Genomic DNA, 22075 nt, shown 5'->3' on the forward strand with positions numbered 1-22075 from the left:
CCGTTCCACCTCCTGTAATTTTCCAGTAGCTGAAGTGACGTCCAGAACAAGAATTTATTACAAGAGAGATATTTCATTATCCATTGACCAAATGGGCTCTATTCTCATTAAGTGCTCAACTCATTAATACATTTTGCATACTGCAACAGATTTTATTTTTTAAATGAAATCCACGAAGATTTTAAAGTTTGCCTTCAACCAGATTTTGAGCATTTGACCAACCAGCATGAACCAAACCAGGTCCTCCCTTCTCTATACTTCTGGAAAAGACAAGCAGAGACGATAATGTGCTTAGAAGTGTGTGTGTGTGTGTTTTGTTGGGTTTCCCTACCAATGAAGTGAGACTTATTGTGCGGTATTTCAGTGTGTATGCGTTTGTGTGTGTTTCTGTGGTCTTGGAGTAAAACGGTTGCTGTCGGTGTTGTTGGAAACGTAAACAAGTGTGCATGTTTACGGCCGGGTGAAAAAGCAACATCTGACAGGGTTAGCGAACGCCTGTTTACTGCAGTGCAGCGTGGGTGTGTGTGTGTGTGTGTTTGTGTGTGTGTGTGTGTATGTGGTGTCTACATCTGTGTCAATTTTGGCAGAAGACCAAAAGAGAAAGGAGAGACCGCATGACAAGAAAACGTAAATACAAACACATTCACTCTCTCTCTCTCTGTCTTTCTCTCACACACACAACACGCTTTATTGACCGACTTCGGCTCCACTGAACTATGCGCCGAATTACTGTAATCACTATAATCACTTATAAACATGCTTTTAACACTTTATAGACCTCTTTCTCTGTTTCTCTCTCTAACACACAAACACACACACACACACACACACAGTACAGTACTAATTCTCAAAAACAAATGGATCCACAAATCTCATGGTGTATGTGGAGGATTACAACTTCCTCATGCGGCCATGCACATTTACACGTTTACCTTAAAACTGCTGGACAGTAGGTGTCAGCAGCACTGACTCTGCAGTAAACTCAAATGAGCTGATTTAACATCTGGCAAGGGAACAAGAATTTAAACTAAATACCGCGGCTATGACTTGCATATTCATACACTGATTAATTATGCTGATTAACGTGCGTTGTCCCTAGACCCTAGAATGTGCATAAATAAAAAGCAAACAAGCAAACATGGTCCTGGAAAACCATTTGGCACCACCAGGCACTGTCATGTCCCCTATGCTATTAGGCCACATCTTCACTGATAAATCACACCAGCAAAATATGCAGATTTCCAGGAATTAACCACTTCTTTTTATAAGACAGAACATGTCTTGACTGAAAAGAATCGAACTGTCAATTTTAAACTAAATTTGGTTGGTTTTGGTCAAACAGAACTAGACATAAAAAATACTGAACATACAAAAGATGTTTGTCTGTTGTCTGTTTGTCTGTCTGTAAATACAAATATCTATTGACCCAATGATAAGGGATTGAGAAGTGACAGGAAGTCAACAGTAACTCAAATAACCAGCAGAAGACCTCAATGGGTTCTAATCTTGTCAGCTAAAAACAGAAAACTGAGGCTACACTTTGCACTGGGTTACCAACAGAAGACTGTTGAAGAGCAGAAGAGCTGATTTGTTTTGATTTTTGCTGCCTCGGATAGCACGGTCATAATTTAGCATAAACAACATGAAAGCATGGATTCGTCCTGTCTTGCATTAACAGTTCAGGGTGCTGTTCCTTTTGTAAGAGCTTGGGGGACCATTAGTACCAACTGAGCATCGTTTAAATGACACAGCGCCCCCTGAGTATTGTTGCTAATTAGTCCATCCCTTTATGACCACAGCGTACCCATCTTCTTTTAGCTGTTTCCAGCACCATGTCAAGAAGCTCTGGCCTCTAGATCTAAATCCAATAGGGCACCTTTGGGATGTGGTGAAATGGACCACATCATGAAGCTGCAGATAACAAATCTACAATAACTGTGTGATGTCATATCAATATAGACCAAAATGTCTGAGGAACGTTTCCAGCACCTTGTTGAATCTGTGCCATGAAGAATTAAGCCAAAAGAAGGTCCAACCCAATAGTAGCAAAGAATACCTAAAGTGACCGGTGGGTGTACATTTTGGTTTTTACTATAAAAGAGAGTTAAGAGAAGGAAGAGTACAAGGAGGTAAGAAAGGCAGTAGGGGTTGGGCTTAAAGAGTGTAACTGATGATCTGTCAAAAGGTCCTTTAAAACTTCTGCCAAGAGTAAATGATCCATAAGGTGCCTGAGTGAAAGAGTTTATGTATTTGCATGTATATGCATGATTTTACGAGTGTCTACCTTGCAAAAATTATGTGAGTGTATATTTTTTATGCATGTGCCTGCACTGTGTAACTTATGCAGCTGTGTATGTGTACCTGTTTGTAGTGGTATTATTTATTATTTTTTTCACATACCTGTGTATATTATTTCAAGGGTGCATGTACTGATGCATTTAAATATGAGTCTCTGTGTTGGCTGTAAGGTGTTAAATGAATAGGGTCCGTGTTTTTGCCTGCTGAGCCTTAAAATCTGCACCAAGGGACCAGCTTACAAGGCTGTCCACCAGCACGCACACAGTATAACATGCACAGATTACAACACATGGGTACACACACACACACCACTGATTTTACCACTGAAACTGTTCAGTCAGCAATCTGGTAGCAATGCAGTTCCCTCCCAAATTCTTTGATACTTTAGTTGGATCATTCAGTATTTACATTGCTGGAACTGTTTGTTTTCTGCAAGAAACAGCAGAATTAAAGTATTTTGACTAAAATGATGAATGGGAAGTTCCCATCCTATAATCCCATGGTTGCATTTATCTAAAATACTAAAACCAACAACTCAACAGAGAGGCAGAGTAACAACCTTTAAATAGGGTTACCTTAAGTTTAATTCATTTTTATTTATACAGTGTTAATTTACAGCAGCAATGGCCTTGAAGTAGCCCGGCAACCTGAGTATTTAGTAGCATAACTGAAAGATGGCTCAGGGTCGCCTCATCCCGTCCTAAATGTATTAAAAAGGAAATTTTGAGTCTAATTTTGAGTCAGTCTAAGTGGAATGTAGACAAGTAAACCAATGACTCACCAGGAACAGCGAGATTCTGGACTTGAGCAGGGACCTGGACATTAGCCTCAGAGGCCAGGGTGAGACGTCCTCCTTTGCCGATTCGTTCACAAAGCAGGGTGATGTGCTTCTTGAGACGGGCAGTGTCACTGGGGAGGCCCAGCACTGATCCTCCTGTCTGCGCCAGAGAAGTAGCCTGGTCCTTGGGGTTCTGTGACAAGCAGGTTCGTAGGAGGTGGGAGACGGCGGCATCACAGCTCTCTTCCCAACCCTGTGGAAAGAAATAGGAAGCTTACCTCATACACTACCACTCATTTCATGATTATTTACATTGTAGATTCTCACTGAATGTGTCAAAACATGTTCAATATTTTAGATTTTTCAAAACAGCCACCCTTTGCTTTGATTACTGCTTTGCACACTCTTCTCTCAATGAGCTTCATAAGGTCGTCACCTGAAATGGTTTTCTAACAGTCTTGAAGGAGTTCCCAGAGATGCTGAGCACTTGTTTGCCCCTTTTGCCTTCACTCTGTGATCCATCTCATGCCAAAGCACAGATTTCACTGGTCTAATGTCCATTCCTTGTGTTTTTAGGCCCAAACAAATCTCTTCTCCTTTTTGCCTTTCTTTAGTAGTGGTTTCTTAGTAGCTATTTGACCATAAAGGCCTGATTTCCGCAGTCTCCTCTGTTGATGTAGAGATATGTCTGCTACTGGAACTCTGTGTGGCATTTATCTGGGCCCTAATCTGAGGTGCTGTTAACTTGCGGTTTCTGAGGCTGGTGACTCGGAAGAATTTATCCTCAGCAGCAGAGGTGACTCTTGGTCTTCCATTCCTGCGACGGTCCTCATGTGTGCCGGTTTCATCGTAGCGCTTGATGGTTTTTGCAACCGCACTTGGGGACACATTCAAAGTTTTAGCAATTTTAAAGTAATGATGAACGGTTGTTTCTCTTTACTTAGCTGATTGGTTCTTGCCATAATATGAATTCTAAAAGTGGTCAAATAGGGCTGTCAGCTGTGTAACAACCTGACTAAAACACAACTGATGGTCCCAACCAAGAAGGTAAGAAATTCCCCAAATGAACCCTGACAAGGCACACCTGTGAACTGAAAACCATTTCAGGTGACTAAATCATGACCCTTATTAAGAAAAGGGTTTGCAGCACTGTCAACAAAGCAAAGGGTGGCTACTTTGAGGAATCTAAAATTTCAGACAAGTTTAGAGTTATTTATCAATTTTTTCTTTGCTACATAATCCCATATATCTTGCTTCATATATTTGATGTCTTCAATATGTATGTACAAAGTAGAAAGTAGTAAAAATAAAGAAAAACGCTTAAATGAGAAGATGTGTTCAAACTTTTGACTGGTAATGTATGTTTAAATTATTGAGATACAGGCTGAAAGAAGAATGACATAATGGACACAGAAGGCCTATATTATAGTAACTGTCTTAGTAAGTTTTCAGAAACAAGAAATCAACATTCAGAGAAAATAATAAATACTATCAGATTGCTAGTTAATAACAGAAACACAAGTTTACAATGTAGAACTAAGACTGGGAGGTGTGAGGTTCGATTTGTGCTTCACTAAAGTAAAAAAGGGATGGCGCAAAAAGAAGCTAGAGCAAAGAATAGAGGATACAAGTTATGCATAACAGAATACATTAAAATCTTAATTCAAGGCGGATCCACTCATAAAAAGAGTAAGAAATGAGGAGGAAAGAACCACGAGTGCATGACTTTGGAAAGGTGATGGAGAAGAGACAAATAGTTAGAATAAACTATTTTAGCCTTTTAATTTGATGCCCTGTTGAATTTTGACATTTATGAGAGAGCAAGAAAATGATAAGACATTCAGAATCGAAAGAAACGAAAACACACACGCACACACACACAAAGCCACAGTAAAAAAACAGTGAGGAGGGTTTGGTCTTTTGCTGTCCCCGTTCACCATCTCTCATCCTTCACCCATGCATACATACACGAATATACCCAACTCATCCTACTAAAAACTAGTGAACCCAGAATCTCTCATTTGAATGGGTGATTTAGATGGGTAGGTCTGAGGATGATGCGGTATGTGCATGAGTGTGTGTTGGGAGGGTAAGGGTGTGTTGACAGGTACCCCTCCACCATCCACCCCCCCCCCCACACACACACACACACCTCTCGTTCTCCTGCCTGCCGCCATGCTGATAGGCCCCTAATGAGCCATAATGACAGGTAATCAACCCTGTAATGATGATGACAGAGAGATACAGACAGACACAGGGGAAAGAGCGAGAGAGAGAGAGAATGCAGGAGTGTGAGAGAGAGAGCAAAAGAGGACGAAAGAGCGAGAGAGAGAATGGTCGGGGGGGTTGAAGGAGATGAGATGATGATGGAGGGAAAGGCAGACACCAAAAAAAATTAAACATGTGGAAAGCCGAAAGATGAGCAAAGACAAGAGTAAAGAAAAGACACTGGACGAGTCTGGAAGGAGAAAAATTAAAGAGGAGGAGTAGGAGGAGGCGAGATAGAGGTGGGTGACCTATTCTTACAACAATACCTCACCAGGTTATCAAATACTTGGAACAACATAACTGCAGGTTTCTGTGGAAACTTGGCATGCTCATGCACGCGCTCGCTGAAACATACGTTCCACATGCTGCGGAAGAAAATTAAACGTCTCTAAACCTAAACTGCAGACATTCATCCTCCTGAAGGAGAAGAAAGGAAGCAAAGAAAGGTGGAGCTGAGCGGCTTTGGATCAAGGCCAGAGCGATAAATTACGGCAAAGTTCCCACTAATGCAGAAATAGAAGAGGAACTTGTTTTCTGTACCAAGAAACAAGAGAGGTTTTGTATTATTGGGTCATCTTTGAAGACTTTTTGAAAAGAGAAGTTGTACAAGTGCAGCAGCAAAGAAGCATGACAGAGCTTCTATTTTCCTTGTGTTTATGATAGCAAAAAGGAATCTTTTTTGAACTTTTACCAACACTTCAGAGTGGAAAGCTTTAGTTTTGTGTATATTGACACTGTATAGACATGGATTACATCAGTAAATAAAAGTACCCTGTTGAATAACACTGAATGTATGATTATCCAAAATATTAAAACGCCATTTTTACCTTGTTTTTTCTTGAGTGCACAAAAAAGCTGATATTCAGTGAGAACAATACCAATCGCATCACTGAGTGAGAGAAATTGATGCTAAATTGTTAACAGTTCGTGACTGAAAAGTGTTTTTTGAGTCATACATTAACTCCGCATTATGCCGCATTACAAACAAACACATTAAAATAAAGCACATGTGGTATTATTAGCTTAGACAAACAGAACCAGTTATGAATAGTTGGGCCTTTAAACCTGTATAGCTTCAATGTTCCACTGTTGAAGTACCAACAAAGACAAACCTTTTTTTTTCTTTTTTCTTATTAAATAGTTTCCTCAAAAAGCCTATGGACTGCATCAGGAATATCAGGTCTGACAAAGGGAGAAACCCTGGGTGTAACTGCAGAATTACAGGCTGGCAATACATAAATTATAACAGAGTCTAGCACACAACCTTGGAGGACTCCCAAAGAGACAGGTAAAGGTTGAGAAAGCAATCCCTCTGCAGTCCTGATATCCTCATCAAGACTGCGAATGTCATTTGAGAGACCGGAGTTACGGCTCTGTGAGAACAATGCCATACAGTCAGTCTCAGGGGGAAACATTACCCACACAATCATCCTAAGACCAAATCAAGAGTGGATTTAGTACAGTATCAGCTACTTTCCTTAACTTCTGGGTATAATCAACTTTAATACATCTATTTACTGTAAATGCTTAGTTACTGACAATCAGAAGCTCTCAGAGTCAGAAGGCCTATTATGTTATAAAGAAACCTGTGGTTTGACTACAGATCCACAATATGAAGCAAGAAATTATGGACAAATAAAGCCTCAATACACAACCTAGATACACAAAATCTAGTTCAGTCTGAGTTATTAAGTATACCAAAAAACAGGTATGGAAAGTGGAACAGTTTGTTTTAAATTGTAGAATTATGACCTCTGACCTTCTCCTTCGGGTCTAGGTCACTGAAACTTGAACTCAGGTAGGGTTTTTAAAGAAGAAGCACCTGTGGTATGAATGTAAAAATACTAAAATCAAATCAAATCACTTTTATTGTCACATCACATGTGAATTATATGAATAAATATATGTACAATTTAAGAGTGTATGCATATTACTGAATGTGTATACTAAATATGTATGTCTATGTGTGTGTATATGTGTGTGTGTGTGTGTGTGTGTGTATACATATTTTACAAATTAAGTAGAGTAAACAATATAATAAAATATATAAAATATACAGAGGTTGGTAGTTGGATATTGTGCAAAACAAGTGGCATTAACGTACAGTGTGGAGTGCATAATGTTGAAGTTCCAGTAGTGACTGTGAGGTGTCTATGAAGTGTTCAGCAGTCTGATGGCCTGGTGGAAAAAGCTGTCTCTCAGTCTGCTGGTACGGGACCGGATGCTGCAGAACCTCCTTCCCGATGGAAGCAGTCTGAACAGTTTATGGCTGGGGTGACTGGAGTCCTTGATGATCCTTCCCGCTTTCCTCAGGCACTGCTTCCTGTAGATGTCCTGGAGGGAGGGAAGCTCACCTCCAATTATCCGTTCAGAACACCGCACTACTCTCTGGAGAGCTTTGCGGTTGTAAGCGGTGCTGTTGCCGTACCAGGTGGTGATGCATCCAGTGAGGATGCTCTCAATGGCATAGCGGTAGAAGGTCCTGAGGATACGGGGGCGCATGTCGAATCTTTTCAGTCTCCTGAGGAAGAAGAGGCGCTGTTGCGCCTTCTTCACTGTTTTGTTTATGTGTGCTGACCACATAAGATCCTCAGCCAGATGTACACCAAGGAAGCGGAAGCTGCTCACTCTCTCCACAGCAGCGCCGTTGATGGTGATGGGGGTGTGTACTTCTCTGCACCTCCGGAAGTCCACTATCAACTCCTTTGTCTTTGCGACGTTGAGGGTGAGATGGTTGTCTTGACACCAGTGGGTCAGGGCGCTGACCTCCTCCCTGTAGACCCACCACTGTAGTGTCATCCGCAAACTTCACAATGACGTTGGAGTTGCTAGTAGCCGTGCAGTCGTAGGTGTAGAGTGAGTACAGGAGAGGGCTCAGTACACACCCCTGTGGAGCACCAGTGTTCAGTGTGATGGGGGATGAGGTGATGCTGCCCAGTTTGACCACTTGGCGTCTGTCAGACAGGAAGTTAAGGATCCAGCTGCAGAGGGAGCTGCTCAGTCCTAGATCCTGCAGTTCCCTGTCCACCTTCGAGGGAACGATGGTATTGAATGCTGAGCTGTAATCTACAAACAGCATTCTCACATACGTGTTTCTCTTATATCGCCATGTTTTCAGGTTATTGCATTCGCAAACTTTAGTGTCTATGCTGTCTACCCCCAAAATTATGGTTGAATACAAAAAAAACAAACAAAAACCCCACCATATCATGAATGGGAAAATTCTCTTTCAAATGTCTTAACATTGTTAAAAGGTTTATAGAACCATTTGTGATTTAAGGCTACAAAACACTTTCAGGAGCTATATCTGTATATCTGTTGAGACATGGACAGGGAGCCTTGTATCACTGGTTTTAAAGTTACGGCTGATGTATAGTTTAGGGTCTATAGTGTTAGTTCAGAGAGTGAGAAGCCTGAGCAAGACTGGCATTATGACTGTATCAAGAAACTGGGAGGAAAATAATAAGAGAAGGAAGGTAAGAAACTAAAGCAGAAGCAGGAGGTGTTGAGACAGTGAGAAAAAGAGGGTAAAGAATGCACTATGGTATAAACAGGAAAAAAAAGCAGGAGGGATGATGGAGAGTGGTAACACTGCTGGTGTTAAAAATAGAGAATAGAAAAACAATGAGGAGTGAGATGAGGATGAAAAGTGGGAAAGAGCGCAGAGTGGGAGGAGGACACGGAGGAAGGAATGCATGAAGAGAAAAAGGAGGAGGTGTTCTGCTTGGCTGCAACTAAATGAGACGTTTCGTTAGATACCCCACAGATGCATTTCCTCTGGTGTTCCTCCCTCTCCTTTTTTCTCCGCCTCCTCCTCGTTTTTGACCTTGTTATTATAAATATTTCTATTTTCTTTCAGATAAAAAGCAGTGTAATGAGCCTGCACTCAAAAGAACTCTTCTTAATTCTAAATATCCTGAGAAGCATAAACTTTGCCACAGATTTTTGCCATTCTTGGAGTTCTTTGTGCTTTCCATTCACATAATATGAAAGTGACATGGGTCATTTGGTATTGCATTATATATTTTAGTTATTCTGCGTTTCAGTGAGCAGAGATTGCTGTGTATAGTATCTCCTTTGTCAAAATATCTCAACTTTCATATTTCAGTCTTCTACAATCTCAGTCTCAGAGGTGCAGCAACAGGTGCATGTTCAATGGTTTTTCACAGAGCTGTGCACCATGATTTTTTTTAAAGTGGACACCAATTGTTGTTCAATATGAGCTCCACTACCTGTGACTTCATCATTATCCCCAAAATAAAGTTCAACTTCAAATGTCATTGTTTTGAAACCAAGCGGAAAACTCCAGAGCTGAAAATGAAACAAATGCACAAGTGGCAAAATTTACAGTTCCTCTAGGTGCCACTTCATGCTGGCTCCAGAAGGGAGACATTCCCCATAGACGGCCAGGTTAAAATGGCCAATTTTACAGCATCAAAAAGCATATTTACAGCCTTGTAAAAAAAAAAAAAAGGTTTTGGCCTCTATGGACAGTTATCCTATCATAAATACTCTGGTAATTTTTTTTTACAACTCATCCACCTGGTGTAGTCATTAAACTGGACCTCTTTACTGTGTGTGTGTGTGTGTGTGTGTGTGTGTGTGTGTGTGTGTGTGTGTGTGTGTGTGTGTGCAGCATTTATGCCTTTTTGAGCATTTTTAATGGATTACCTGACTAATGTTATGACTTACACTGCGGTACAGAGCATCCAAAAAGTTATTGCTTTGGTTTTGGAGACTAAAATTCCAGCATTTTAGTCTGAGCACCAGTTACCTGATATGCATGTCTGTGGATTGTAGCCATATCGTTTATGAATTTAGTTTGCTAACTAAGCTAATTAGCATCAGCTGATAAATTATAAATCCACCCTCTCGTGAGTGATGTCAGCGTGGCTCCATCCATCGTTCACACTGACAACGAACTGTATGCACAAGTATCTGGGTCAGAATGGCAGCGACCTATGAATAGCAGCCACATTGCTGTCCTGTCCTAGGACATACCTTACAGGAAAAATTTTAATTGCATGTTTGTTTGTTTATTATTATTTTTAATGAGTGGACTAACAGAACTTTGGGATCATGTGCTGTACTGGAGTTTGCTCTCCAAAAACAGTATCTCGATCAGGATCATCTCCGCGGGTAAAACTGCTCAGTGAGACTGAACTGAAATTATGAAAATTGCATTTTTACTGAAAAATGAAAAAAGTTCTGCATTTGAAAAAGATCCAATAAATGGGTAATGGGTAACAGAAGAGTATGTAGGAATTTACTAATGAATTCAAGATGGAGAAATATTTAACTAAGTTAGCCAGTCGTTCATTTTGGCTGAAGAATTGATAGCTGTTCCACCCCCATTCTCCTCAGAGACTTTATTCATATCTGTGATAATCCTGGAACTAACTGAGTGACGGACTTGTACTCACCTGGAATGACCTCGCCAGTGCACCCACAGAAACGGTAAAAAGTCCAGATGAAGATTTAGTGTTTTTTGAAAAAAGAGTTTGCAAAATTTTGACTTAAATAATAAAAATAACAACTCCCTCTCAACAAAAGAAGTGCCTAGGTGTAATAAGCCAAAATAACATGTTACACAAAGAAAAATAAATGTTCTAATAACTTAATAAAAACTCCACCGGAATCTTGATAGATGTTGTCACAGCACTGCATCAGGTAATGTAAATTTCCTAAAATAACCCTTCAGTCCACCTGTTTGTCTTAATGTTGTGGACATGACCCTGATTACTACTAATTTACTTAATGCCATTAATCCCATTTATAATAACACACACACACACACACACACAAACTTACTTTCACAGTCCCTCGAGGCTCATCAACTGACCCTCTGAAGCTATTTCTGTCTACAATCACAGTGTGTGCGTACTGTAAGATATTTTATGCACAGTTGTGTGCATGTGTGTAACTCTGCGCCGTTAGCGAAAGCTGGAAATAGACACGGTGGTAATGAGAGGTTCAGGGGATTGATCAGAGCTATGGAAAAACTAATACAAACACACCCACAGTGGGCACTCGCCGTCTCGATGGAGTGACAAATCTTTCGTGGTCTGACTGCAGCAAATGGAGGAGCTCTGTCAACACGGCAGTGCACAACCCACGCTCACATAAGCACAAACACACATTCAAACACACTCTCACACAAAGCTTGACGTCTGAGTCAGAGGCTCTTTAAAGAGCAATATGCCATCTATTCACACTAGGACCTTTCTTTGACCTTGACCTTTTGCGTGTATTTGTGTATTTTATATATATTCACACATGCATGCACACACACACACACACACACACACACACACACATCAGCTTTAATGGTCAAATTATGAACAGGTACCACAGAACACACTCTGACTCTGTGCAGAGCTGACGGGTGAGTGTTGAGTGCTAAAAACTGAATGTGTGATTGAGTTTGTGTGTGTGCGTTTGTGTGTGTATTCCACAGAGACCAGAAGTACTTAATGTATTTTAAAAGTTTTTAGAGAGTGTGTTTAAGCTGGGTCTATGTATACTGAGCAAGCTGCAGATGGATGGACAGATACTGACATGTTAATGGCCACCTGTGTGTGTGTGGGCATGAGTGAGAGACTGTGTACCAGCTGCGGTGTGTCCTGCAGCAGAGGAAGCAGTGTGGCCTCCAGGATGCTGGTCTGATCGGGGGTCAGGCCCTGCCACAGGGACAGCAGGAGCACGAGGAGGTGTGTGGCACTCCGCAGACGAACAAACGCCTCTTCCAGCAGTGCCCGGTTCTCCTCTGCAGCCTCTGCCAGTGCCATTACCTGGAGGAGACAGGAGCTGGTAAATCTCTCCTAATCATCACAAGAATCACCATTGCATACAGAGGTGATGAAAATGCATTCATACATCAACAGTTTGCATTTAAGGAGCTGTGACTTCACCTCTGATCTTGATCCAGTTTGTTTTATAAAAAACTTGAATACTTGTCAAAAATTATAAACATGCTTCAAAGTCAGCCAAGAAAAATATAAATCTGCTGGCTACCCAACTTGACCTCTGGTTCCAGTCATTTTGAATTTTTGTGTATTTTCTTCTGAGTCATCTCCATAATTATTATATTTTCTTAATATGACACAAAAGCCAGATTTCCCCCTTTGCTTTCTTGCTGGACCAAATGACAAATCATCCCTAAAAGCCTTGCTGGGTCACTTTCTCTAAAACACACCCATTTATCCCCAAAGACTTGAAACATCAGCAGCAAAACCTGTGTAAACAGTTTTATGAGCATCGAGTCTGCAGCTTCTTCATTACTCTCACTGTGTGTTAGCCTGAATTCACCCTGAACCACTTCATCTTTGTGTATTATTTTTATAACGGGGGTCACAATTCCCTGCTGCAATATTAAGATCTCACAGTTCCCTTTTGGCCTTTAACATCTGAAATTAAATTTTAAAATAACGTGTAGGGATGACATGTTTGGCAAGATTTTTGATGGACTACCAGTTACAACGCAAGTCAAACACACTGCTTTGTCAGAGATGAAAGAGACAGTCAAATCATTTGTTAAACTGCTATACACACAGGATGATTCTTCCTTCCTTTCTTGTCTAGTTTTAGCTAACCCGGTATATTTACAATGAAGCTAGAGCCTAAATCTGCATTCTATCTTAAGGCCACTAGAGGGCGACAGCTGTAGTTGCAAAAAGACGTCTGGTCCAGTAGAAGTTTATGGGAAAACAGCTTTCTGTTATTTCTTATTTAAACATGTTCTTGCTCAGTCCATGGGCTCAGTCTCTTATTTTGGGACATAATGAATAAAAAATGAACTCTGTTTCGTAAATCTTGATCATACCGTGTTTCAAAAAAGAGGATTATCTCATGTGTGAGGCTACATGACAAGCAACCCGTCAATGACAAGTTATCAGCCAACGGGTGTGTCCCTCCTCATCACATCCAGGTTTTTGCAACCAAGTTCGCAATGGTGAAAACGCTCGAAGGTGTCACAGTAGGTATGTGGATCTGGGTCTAGTTCCTTTGAATGGTTAAGACTCTTGACCCATAAGACCCATATAAACATTAGTTTGGTAGTAGTCAGTTAAGCTACACTGGAAGTGATTCACAGCATTGTGGTGTCCAGAAATTATAGGAAGTGACTGACATTTCACAACTTCAAGATACTACAGGTGAATTAACCGCTGGGAACAGAAAGATTTCAACATATTTCAACATTTCTCAACTTCCAGGACAGCAACTGAAGAAACTAACTTAACCTGGGAATGAAGAATAGCACTGACTGATATATGACCTGTTAGTACATATGTATGTATATTCATTACATAACTAACCAGCTCTCAGCTTAAAGGTAATGTGTAATATGCAAATCACACCATTGTACCACTTTAGGACTCATATCAATTGGAAGATATTGCATTCAATATCCACATTATAACACCCACTTAAAGTTCCCACCTGTATGCTCGTTATGTTTTTAAAAATCATTGCTTTGACAATAAAATCTTAAATGCACTACTTACAGGACAGTTCTGCAACAATTCTGTAAATTAATTAAACGTTACCAGTGGAAATCTTCCTTTTAGGATTTGTTTTCTAATATTTCTTCAACTTCTTAAAAATTCTTTCACTCTTTCCTTTGCCAATATGTTCTTCAACAGGAGGAAATAAACCCCAGTCCATTATTTCCATGCCCTTCAGCCTTTGTGCTTTATGGCTCTTTCCTGCAGACTACTGGATTTAGTTTTTTTTCTCTGAACAAACTGCACTCCTGTTAGAGCACTGGAAATCCCATTTAGAGAATGTTTATTACGGATTTGCTTCTTTCTCAAGTTTAAAAATAAACTAAACTAAAAAGACGAAACACAGCAGAATTCAAATAAATTGTTCTCTACATGTAGAGACTGCTTGCTCTGATGACTTGCCCATACACTCGGTTGGCAGTATTTTCGAAGGCATGTTTTCTTAAAAATTGTAGGAATCAAAAACATAGACGGGGAGCAAAGAGGAATGAAATACTTGCTTTGCAATGAAGATGAGGTTAAACAGCACAAAAGTGAGGGTTAAGCTCTTCTAACGTTTACTCAAGTACGCAGCTGAGCAGTAGAAGGCAGAAAGAGAGAGAATACATATATGAGGTGTGGTAGGACCATGTGAACTCTGACCTTCAGTGAGGGGTCAGTCCCTTCATCCCTGTATCATTGCAATAACAGAGGAGTGGAGATGAGTAGAGAACAAGCGATGAAAGAGCAAGACGGATGAATAAGAAGACAACAAGAAAGGGCAAGCCGGATGAAGACAAGGAGGGAAATGAGAGAAGCAGGAGGAGGAGGAGAGAGATGAACGGACAGAGAGAGAAAAAGAAGAGGTGAAAGCAGATCTGGGACTAATGGAAGAGTGTGTATTCAGATAAATGAGTGATCTGCAGGCCTGAGTGCCAACGTACGCCAGGAGTTTGTTTGACAAATGGATTCAGCGCTTGCCATTTGATACTGCGAAAACAGAGATGGAAGACTCAGAAATGAAGTGTGTGTGTGTGTGTGTGTGTGTGTGTGTGTGTGTGTGTGTGTGTGTGTGTGTGTGTGTGTGTGTGTGTGTGTGTGTGTGTGTGAGGGAGAGAGAGAGAGAGTGTCAGTGAGTGAGAGAGTGAGTGTATATCTGTGTGCATGCTAGGGTAAAGCACCAATTGCTTAAGTAAGCCGTTTTGATTTGCGTAATACTAAACTACAAACATGAGTACATGGGAACGAGAGCCTCCTCTAAGACTTGCACACTAAGTGTAAACAGTCAGGGTTAAAGTCTTAATTCACTTCCTTTCATTTGGTGGTAAACCTAAAAGGACTCAAGCACTCATTCAAGGCTGAGGTCATCTGTGGGTGCCATGTCATTCACAACTCTCAAGTTAGACACACATGCACACACATGCATACACATTCTTGCCAAATGATTAACTATTTCTCATCACGGTCTTGCCAGTCTAACCCAGTCTAACCTTCATGAGTACACAAAGACATAAGCTTGGCTTAAGTCTTTTAAAGAAGTGTGACCGAATGTAAATTATTTCTGACTCACTTGCTCTCTTCATTTTTTTTTCCCTCTCTTCCTCCCTTGCATCTTGTACAACCATATGGTAAAAAGCTGTAAAATTCTGCACACTTATTGGGAACACTGCTCAGAGTATTTAGATAAATAATCCAGAAATTGCAAAATTCTGTTGGATCTTTGGGAGTCTAATTTTGTGAATTGTGAAGAAAAATAATATACGTTTAAAAACACTGACGAGCTACAACTCCAAGTACATGAACTCTTTATACTCTAATGCAAAATGCACCACACAGACACACACACTGACTACCTTCATCCTTCTCAAGATCCAAACAAAACCCCATCCACCTTCCCCTCGAGATCTCTGAAAATGTGCATGTGTGCACGTCTGTGTGTGCGTATTGATAAAAGGCTCCAGCTTTGGTGAAGGGCTTCATTGTTGGCAGTGGGTCGACTCCACACACACACTCTGATTGATGCCAGCTGAGAGAATACAAAGACACATTTAGCCTAAACACCCCCCCCCCACACACACACAGAGAACAGAGATATAAAAACATGCAAATGTGAACACACATCCATTTACACACAGATATGTACAGAATATATACACAAATGTTAAAAACAAATAACCAATACAAATCAGCTTCCAGGAAGCCTGGACAGAAAAGGTGCTTAAAAAAATTCTAAACTTGGACATCAACACCATCCCTCTCACAGCTAGTTAGTTGTACGTCAGCAGCTGAACTACTGGTGACCTTAAACAACCTGCAGTTGAAGCTGCTGGGGTTACGACCTCCCGAGGTGTCTGCAATAAAGTCTGGAGTCTATTTGAAACATAAAGGGACATTCTGCTGCATCTTATGCACTTAAACCTGGTTTACATCTCAGTGACAAGGCACAAGTTTGTGACAGCGTCATGGCCCTTTAACCTAGACCGTAAAAAAAAAAAAAAAGTCAGAGGGAAAGACTGAAAGTCTATGAAAGATGTTATTAAAGAAAAATTCCCTCTATTAGAATTTCTTCCATCCATTCACTTGTTCGTCTTGTTCAGATCCAAACACAGAGTACAAAGCTTCCAATACAAGCCAACATTTTACTTTACTCTGGGGATTGCAAACCACACACAGATACATACACAAACAGTCATGTTTATCTATTCACGCACAAATGCACAAAGATATGCACACACATGTACTAAGAAAAATACCTAAGAAAAGTACAGAAAAACACAAACAGAAATTAGCAATACCCTTATCTACAAAATCTATGGAAATGCAGTATTTAGAGCACACACTATATATCCATATACATATAAACACACACACACACACACACACACACACACACACACACACACGGACACATGAAAAAAACAAAACAAAATGTAACTGACTCTTAAATTTAAGCTGAGATGCAACAAACATTTAAAAAGTTAGAGTTAAGAATTAGCTGCCCAGGATTCACATTTGGCTGCCATGCTGTTCAAAGGAAAGAAGAGAGGAGAAAAAGCTTCAGAATGAATTCTGTGCTTGACTAATGAAGTTTATTCTCAGTATATAAACCAACTTAGCACCCTTAAAATCATGTATATATGATGAGCAAGATATAGCTAATGTCATGTTCCTTTGAATTAACATAATGTGAAGATGGTTACAGTGATCATTCCAGTGCGCAGCGTTTAGGTCAAAGAAAGCAGCACTTTGAACTTTTTAAAATAGACAGGGCCAACTTATCTCTCAGAATAACCAACATGGCCAATAACTTAAAATAAATATGCCCCATGAAGCAGAAAGAAAACACAGGAAATGCCACTAATGTAATTTCATTTCCTTGTGTTAATGCAGTTATATGACTTATACAGTGAAAAATAAAAACTATAAAAACAAAAAAACTGATTCTAAAGTCACCATCATAATATTAACTAAGACAATGCACAACAGCCCTGTCACAGTTCAAAGTGGCGCTTGAGCATGTGCCGGACTTGTTCAGTATTCTCCTGAGCAACAGGTACCACTACTCAGAAAGAAAACTTCACATCAGTGCTGATAAAGGGGTACAAGAAGTCAAAATCATATGCAAAGACACTGCTGTGTTTTTAAGCTTCCTCCACGTGTGTCATCTTATGAAGCTGTTGAAGCATCGCTCTCTCTGAGCTCCTGCACCAATATATCACTGAAATGGTGGTAAAAACTGGCACGATTGTACACTTGTGTATTCAAGACAGCCATGGCCACACATCTAATGCCAGCATGACAACAAGGCATGAAATCATGGCAAAGACACCAACTGTGATGTCACTTTTAGTGCACGCCTTTGTTTGTTAGGGTGGTAGAGCAAGCATAAACTCAGTGTAAGATGTCAAACAAGCCACTGGAACGTCAAGAATCACAGTATTTATCTTGTAACCCAATTAACATTCCCATCTTCTGACATATGCAATAATGAAATTGCACACCATCATCATTTCTAACTTGTGTAACTGCTAGAGTAACTCAGACATATTTCTTTGCCCCACATTTAATATACGGGGATCGGGTCAGTCAATCACTACTAACATTAACAGTACTTTTCTTTTCAAAAGCATTATTATACATGCTGTTAAATATTAACAGATATGATGTCAAACATAAACTAGTCAAACTATGTCCTTTAAAAAACTGGTGGAAAAGTGCTACCCAGTCCATGACCTTCCAGCGCTGCAGTTGATAATTTGGTGTAGAATTTGTTGCTGTTTGAATTTCAACAGCTACAGTATAACTCAACGCCAAGTTTGGACAATTTTACAACACAAAGCGCAAAAGCACTTGTTTAGCAGCTCAGATATCAAGCGGTGAAGTCTGTGAAAGGCTCCGCAGCAAATGTCGAGCCAAATGCACACAAAAAAAATGCATTTCTGTCAAACATCGCTGAACGTTAGTAAAAGTCAACATGGCGGCAAGTGGAAAAATAAAATAAAGGTATCTGCTGCCAGAGTTTTATCCTTACATAAAGTGAAACAGACAAGAAATAAAGCTCAGAGTGTTTTTGTGTGTGTGTTCCTGTGTGAGCGTATCCTCCACAGAGTCGACAGATTAGATGTTTCCTGCTCAGTAAGCCGCAGCAAACAGCATGGATGAACTCCAAGCCACAGACACACACATGCACACACAGTCCAATATGAAAACACATATGCATACATACAACTTAAAGATAGGTGCGCCTACAAATACACAATTGACTTTGTGCACACAGTGCTGCACTATCTGTGCAAGTGGAAAATAACAGCAGTCCATTTGGAAGGAAGCAACGTGGCAGAACACATCGCTCTCAGCCCGGGGTATTATGGGACGATCCATCAAGGAAAAGAGAGACAAGCTGGGTGAGAGTGAAACACAGACAGGGACAGGAGCAAAACAATGTTTTACAGGACAGGAAAGCAAAGAAGTAAAGGAGATGGGTTACAGTATGAGTATAAAGAAAGAAATGAAGAACGAAGTTGAAAAAGTTCACACTAAGGTCAAATGAATGTGTTACAGTTGGTTGTGTGTGCACGTGCATGTGTTTCCGTGTCTTAATTAAAGAGCTAATTAGAATCTCAGTTTAACGACGGCTGGAAATACAGAGCCCATTTCCTCATGCAGGACGACTAATAGACATACTCACAAATGGATACAATTACATAGACAGGCACAAGCTCCTGAAATCATCTTAAACACACACACGCGCACACACACACACACACATACACAGTATCACTTACACAAACACTCACGATCGCACAGACTTCCATTAACATCCGTTCTGCTCACGATCAAATGTGCTTTCACTAACACAAGACCACATTTCCTCAGTACTGAAAGAACAGTAACAGATTCACTGTTGCACGTATGTGTGTCGAGTGGTGAGGCCCAAATATCTAAATATGTGTCTCATTAGAGTTCCTTTGTGCTGTTGTAGAGCCTGATGTTGGCTGCCAAACACCTGCAGACACGCACACAAATACAGTGCAGGGGTGTACAAAGAACTTCAGGGAGTTAACCTAAACAGTGCAGTGTCAGACACTAGCTTATGATATCATACTACACAAACATAAAGAGGTACCAAATACTTTTGATGTCTTCAGTCCATCACCAAAAAACATATTCTGCTTTTCACTTTGGTCTTTACCTCCTTAATCATCGTAGTCAGCTCAGGAAAATGATAGCGCTCATTGTGACTATTAAACGTACACTTTGAGTTACTTTGGCTTGGTTACCGAGGATCATTTAGCAGTGTTTGTCGTGTTTGCAGCGCAGTGTTTGATCCTCTGCAGGTCAAACTGTCTGAGGGAATAACTCATTATATGAGGACTGCAACCAACCAGTTTGACCACCAAAATGTTGAAGTGAAAAAAAGAAACCTGGGCAATAATAATTTCTTTAAAAAAGCAGATTGAGCTAAAATGAAAGGGTCAGACAGTTAGATGGTATGTTGGGAGGTAGACATGCCGAGGACGGTGGAGACAGAGCAATCTGGTGGATGAGTGACAGAGTGATCAGCATCTCTTCTACCAGTGTCTGATAGACAGATAGCCAGACAGACAGACAGTAACCACTATTGTCTGTGGTCAAAACAAGCACACACACACACCGTGTTGATAACACTGTCTGTCTACACTCCCACTGATAAGACAAGAGGAGAGAGCAAGAGAGTGTAATAGACAGAAGGGGATGAGAGAGATGAGGGGAGAAAAAACTTGGAGGCCACAAAGAAATTGAATAAAATACAGAGAATAAAAGGTAGGGTGAAAAAAAGATTGTTTACTCAAGTCTGAATGGAGTACCGAATGAGGAAAGATGTAGAGGATAAAGTGATAGGATCTGGCAACCAAACCTGATCCAACCTCTCATGGTTTATCATCTGCTGGGAAAAAGACTTGGAGCATATCCACCAGATAAGCATAAACTCCAGGCTTCCACATCCTCTTCTTTTGTTTGTCTTTATATCTACGCTTAACTTTATATCTACTCGGGCAAATTAGCTTTAGTAATCATGCACAAAATGTCTCACAACTAATCACAATTAATTTTACTGCATTTTAGTGTGCAGGTCATTGAGCCTATCATCTTAAAGCAATAATTTGTTAGTATATATACAGACAACATGCCATTATCGGCTAGAGGAAACCATCCGTTCAACTATCCGTCTTTTAGCACTGATCCAAGTCCTGGTCGCAGGAGCAACAGTCTACATAGACCTGCCTGAACATCCAAAGCCACTACCAGCTCTCCTGAGGGGATACTGAGGAGCTTCCATGAGTTATAGTCTTTCAAGATGAACCCAGGAAAGCTCTTTTCTGAGAAGAAAAAAAACATCACAGATTCAGATTTTTTTTCTTTTTTTGTCACCACAGCTCAACAGATCAACAGATCAATAAATAACAAACAACCCCAAGAGATGGATACAGTGTCATTATGACTGATGGCACTAAACCACTCCCTTTGTCAGTTTCCCACTTCATATTTCACCGAACTGTGAACAGGTGCCCCGAGAAACTATAACTCCGCCATTTGAAGCAACTAGGCAACTAGTCATACCTGGAGGAGGAAGTCCACCCCTTTTTAGATAAGAACTGTGGCCTCAGTCTTAGAGGTGCTAATCCTCATTGTAGATGCTGCACTCTCAGCTCTAAACCACTGCAGTGTGAGCTGGAGGTCAGCATTACCGGTGTTAATCTGGATAACTCCAGGACTGATCAAAAAGTGCAAGAAGTACATTCTTGCAGCCCAACAAGGGCTTCTGAATTGCTTCTGATAGCAGTGTGGCAAGGGACTAAACTGAGGAGTGGTAAATGTATAACTGCCAATAGTGTTTTCACAGACATTACGGACACTGCTGTTACTATGAATACTGGATTTTCTGGACAGACCTCAAGTAAGGCAAGCAAATCATTATTGCAATACTATGCAGGTAGGACATGCCTCTTAAGTGCCACTGAAATATTTTTCAAGGAAATTGTTTTAAAATGTAAAATGATATCCAGTTTTATAGAAAAATAAGTAAACTGCATATGTGAGAAGATGTAAGTAAACAATTATATTTTTTATATACCTGATAAAAAGATTCATTTTGTCTAAAACAATTAAATCAACTGTTTTGGGCAATTTAGAAAAAAAAAATTGGGCAGTTTGAGGAAAAACAGATATAGGGCAAAAATGCCTTATAATTATTAACTAATTAGCTAAAGAAATTCAATAACATTCTGAAAATTACTTGATCAGTGACGATGAGCGATGTAGATCTAGAGGCTGATACCCAATCCACTGTTTCACTTTCTTTGATACAATCTAGATGACTGTAAGCAACTAACTAAATACCTCTAATGTAAAAAAAAAAAAAATACAAGACATGTTAATGTTTATGTGGTTTCTTTGGTTAAACAAAAAAGTAAAAGTCTACTTTTTTGACCTCCTGCCCAATCAAGGCTGTCAGAGATGCTTTAACAGGCCGTCGTTCAGCGGTATGACTGCTCTAACCCTGTGCAGTGATTTATGAGGCTGTCCCACTCCGACAAAGAGTCAGCTGAACTCTTGTGTTTTTTCTGGGCTGGTGAGACTGAGAGAGAGGCCTTCTGCTTTTCTTTGACACGTGTGTTCACACGGTCATGAACAAAGAGCTTTATTCTCCACTGATAAGTTGTGGGTGGGAGAGCTGCACTCCCTCCCTCACTCCCCTCATTCCTCT

The 22075-nt window shown here is 40.3% G+C and overlaps 1 protein-coding gene across 2 annotated transcripts in view; it reads right to left on the reverse strand.

Moving 5' to 3' along the window:
- Window positions 1-22075, reverse strand: part of bbs9 (Bardet-Biedl syndrome 9) — a 180033-nt gene that overhangs the window by 76741 nt on the left and 81217 nt on the right. For both annotated transcript variants that reach the window (XM_040030607.1, XM_040030605.1), the window contains 2 exons: window positions 11953-12135; window positions 3080-3329 (listed from right to left, as the gene is read on the reverse strand). In XM_040030607.1, the coding sequence (XP_039886541.1) occupies window positions 3080-3329; window positions 11953-12135 (433 nt within the window). The remainder of the gene's footprint in view (window positions 1-3079; window positions 3330-11952; window positions 12136-22075) is intronic.

The sequence above is a fragment of the Simochromis diagramma genome, unplaced genomic scaffold (genome assembly GCF_900408965.1).
Source record: "Simochromis diagramma unplaced genomic scaffold, fSimDia1.1 OVJJ01000361.1, whole genome shotgun sequence".
Classification (NCBI taxonomy): domain Eukaryota; kingdom Metazoa; phylum Chordata; class Actinopteri; order Cichliformes; family Cichlidae; genus Simochromis; species Simochromis diagramma.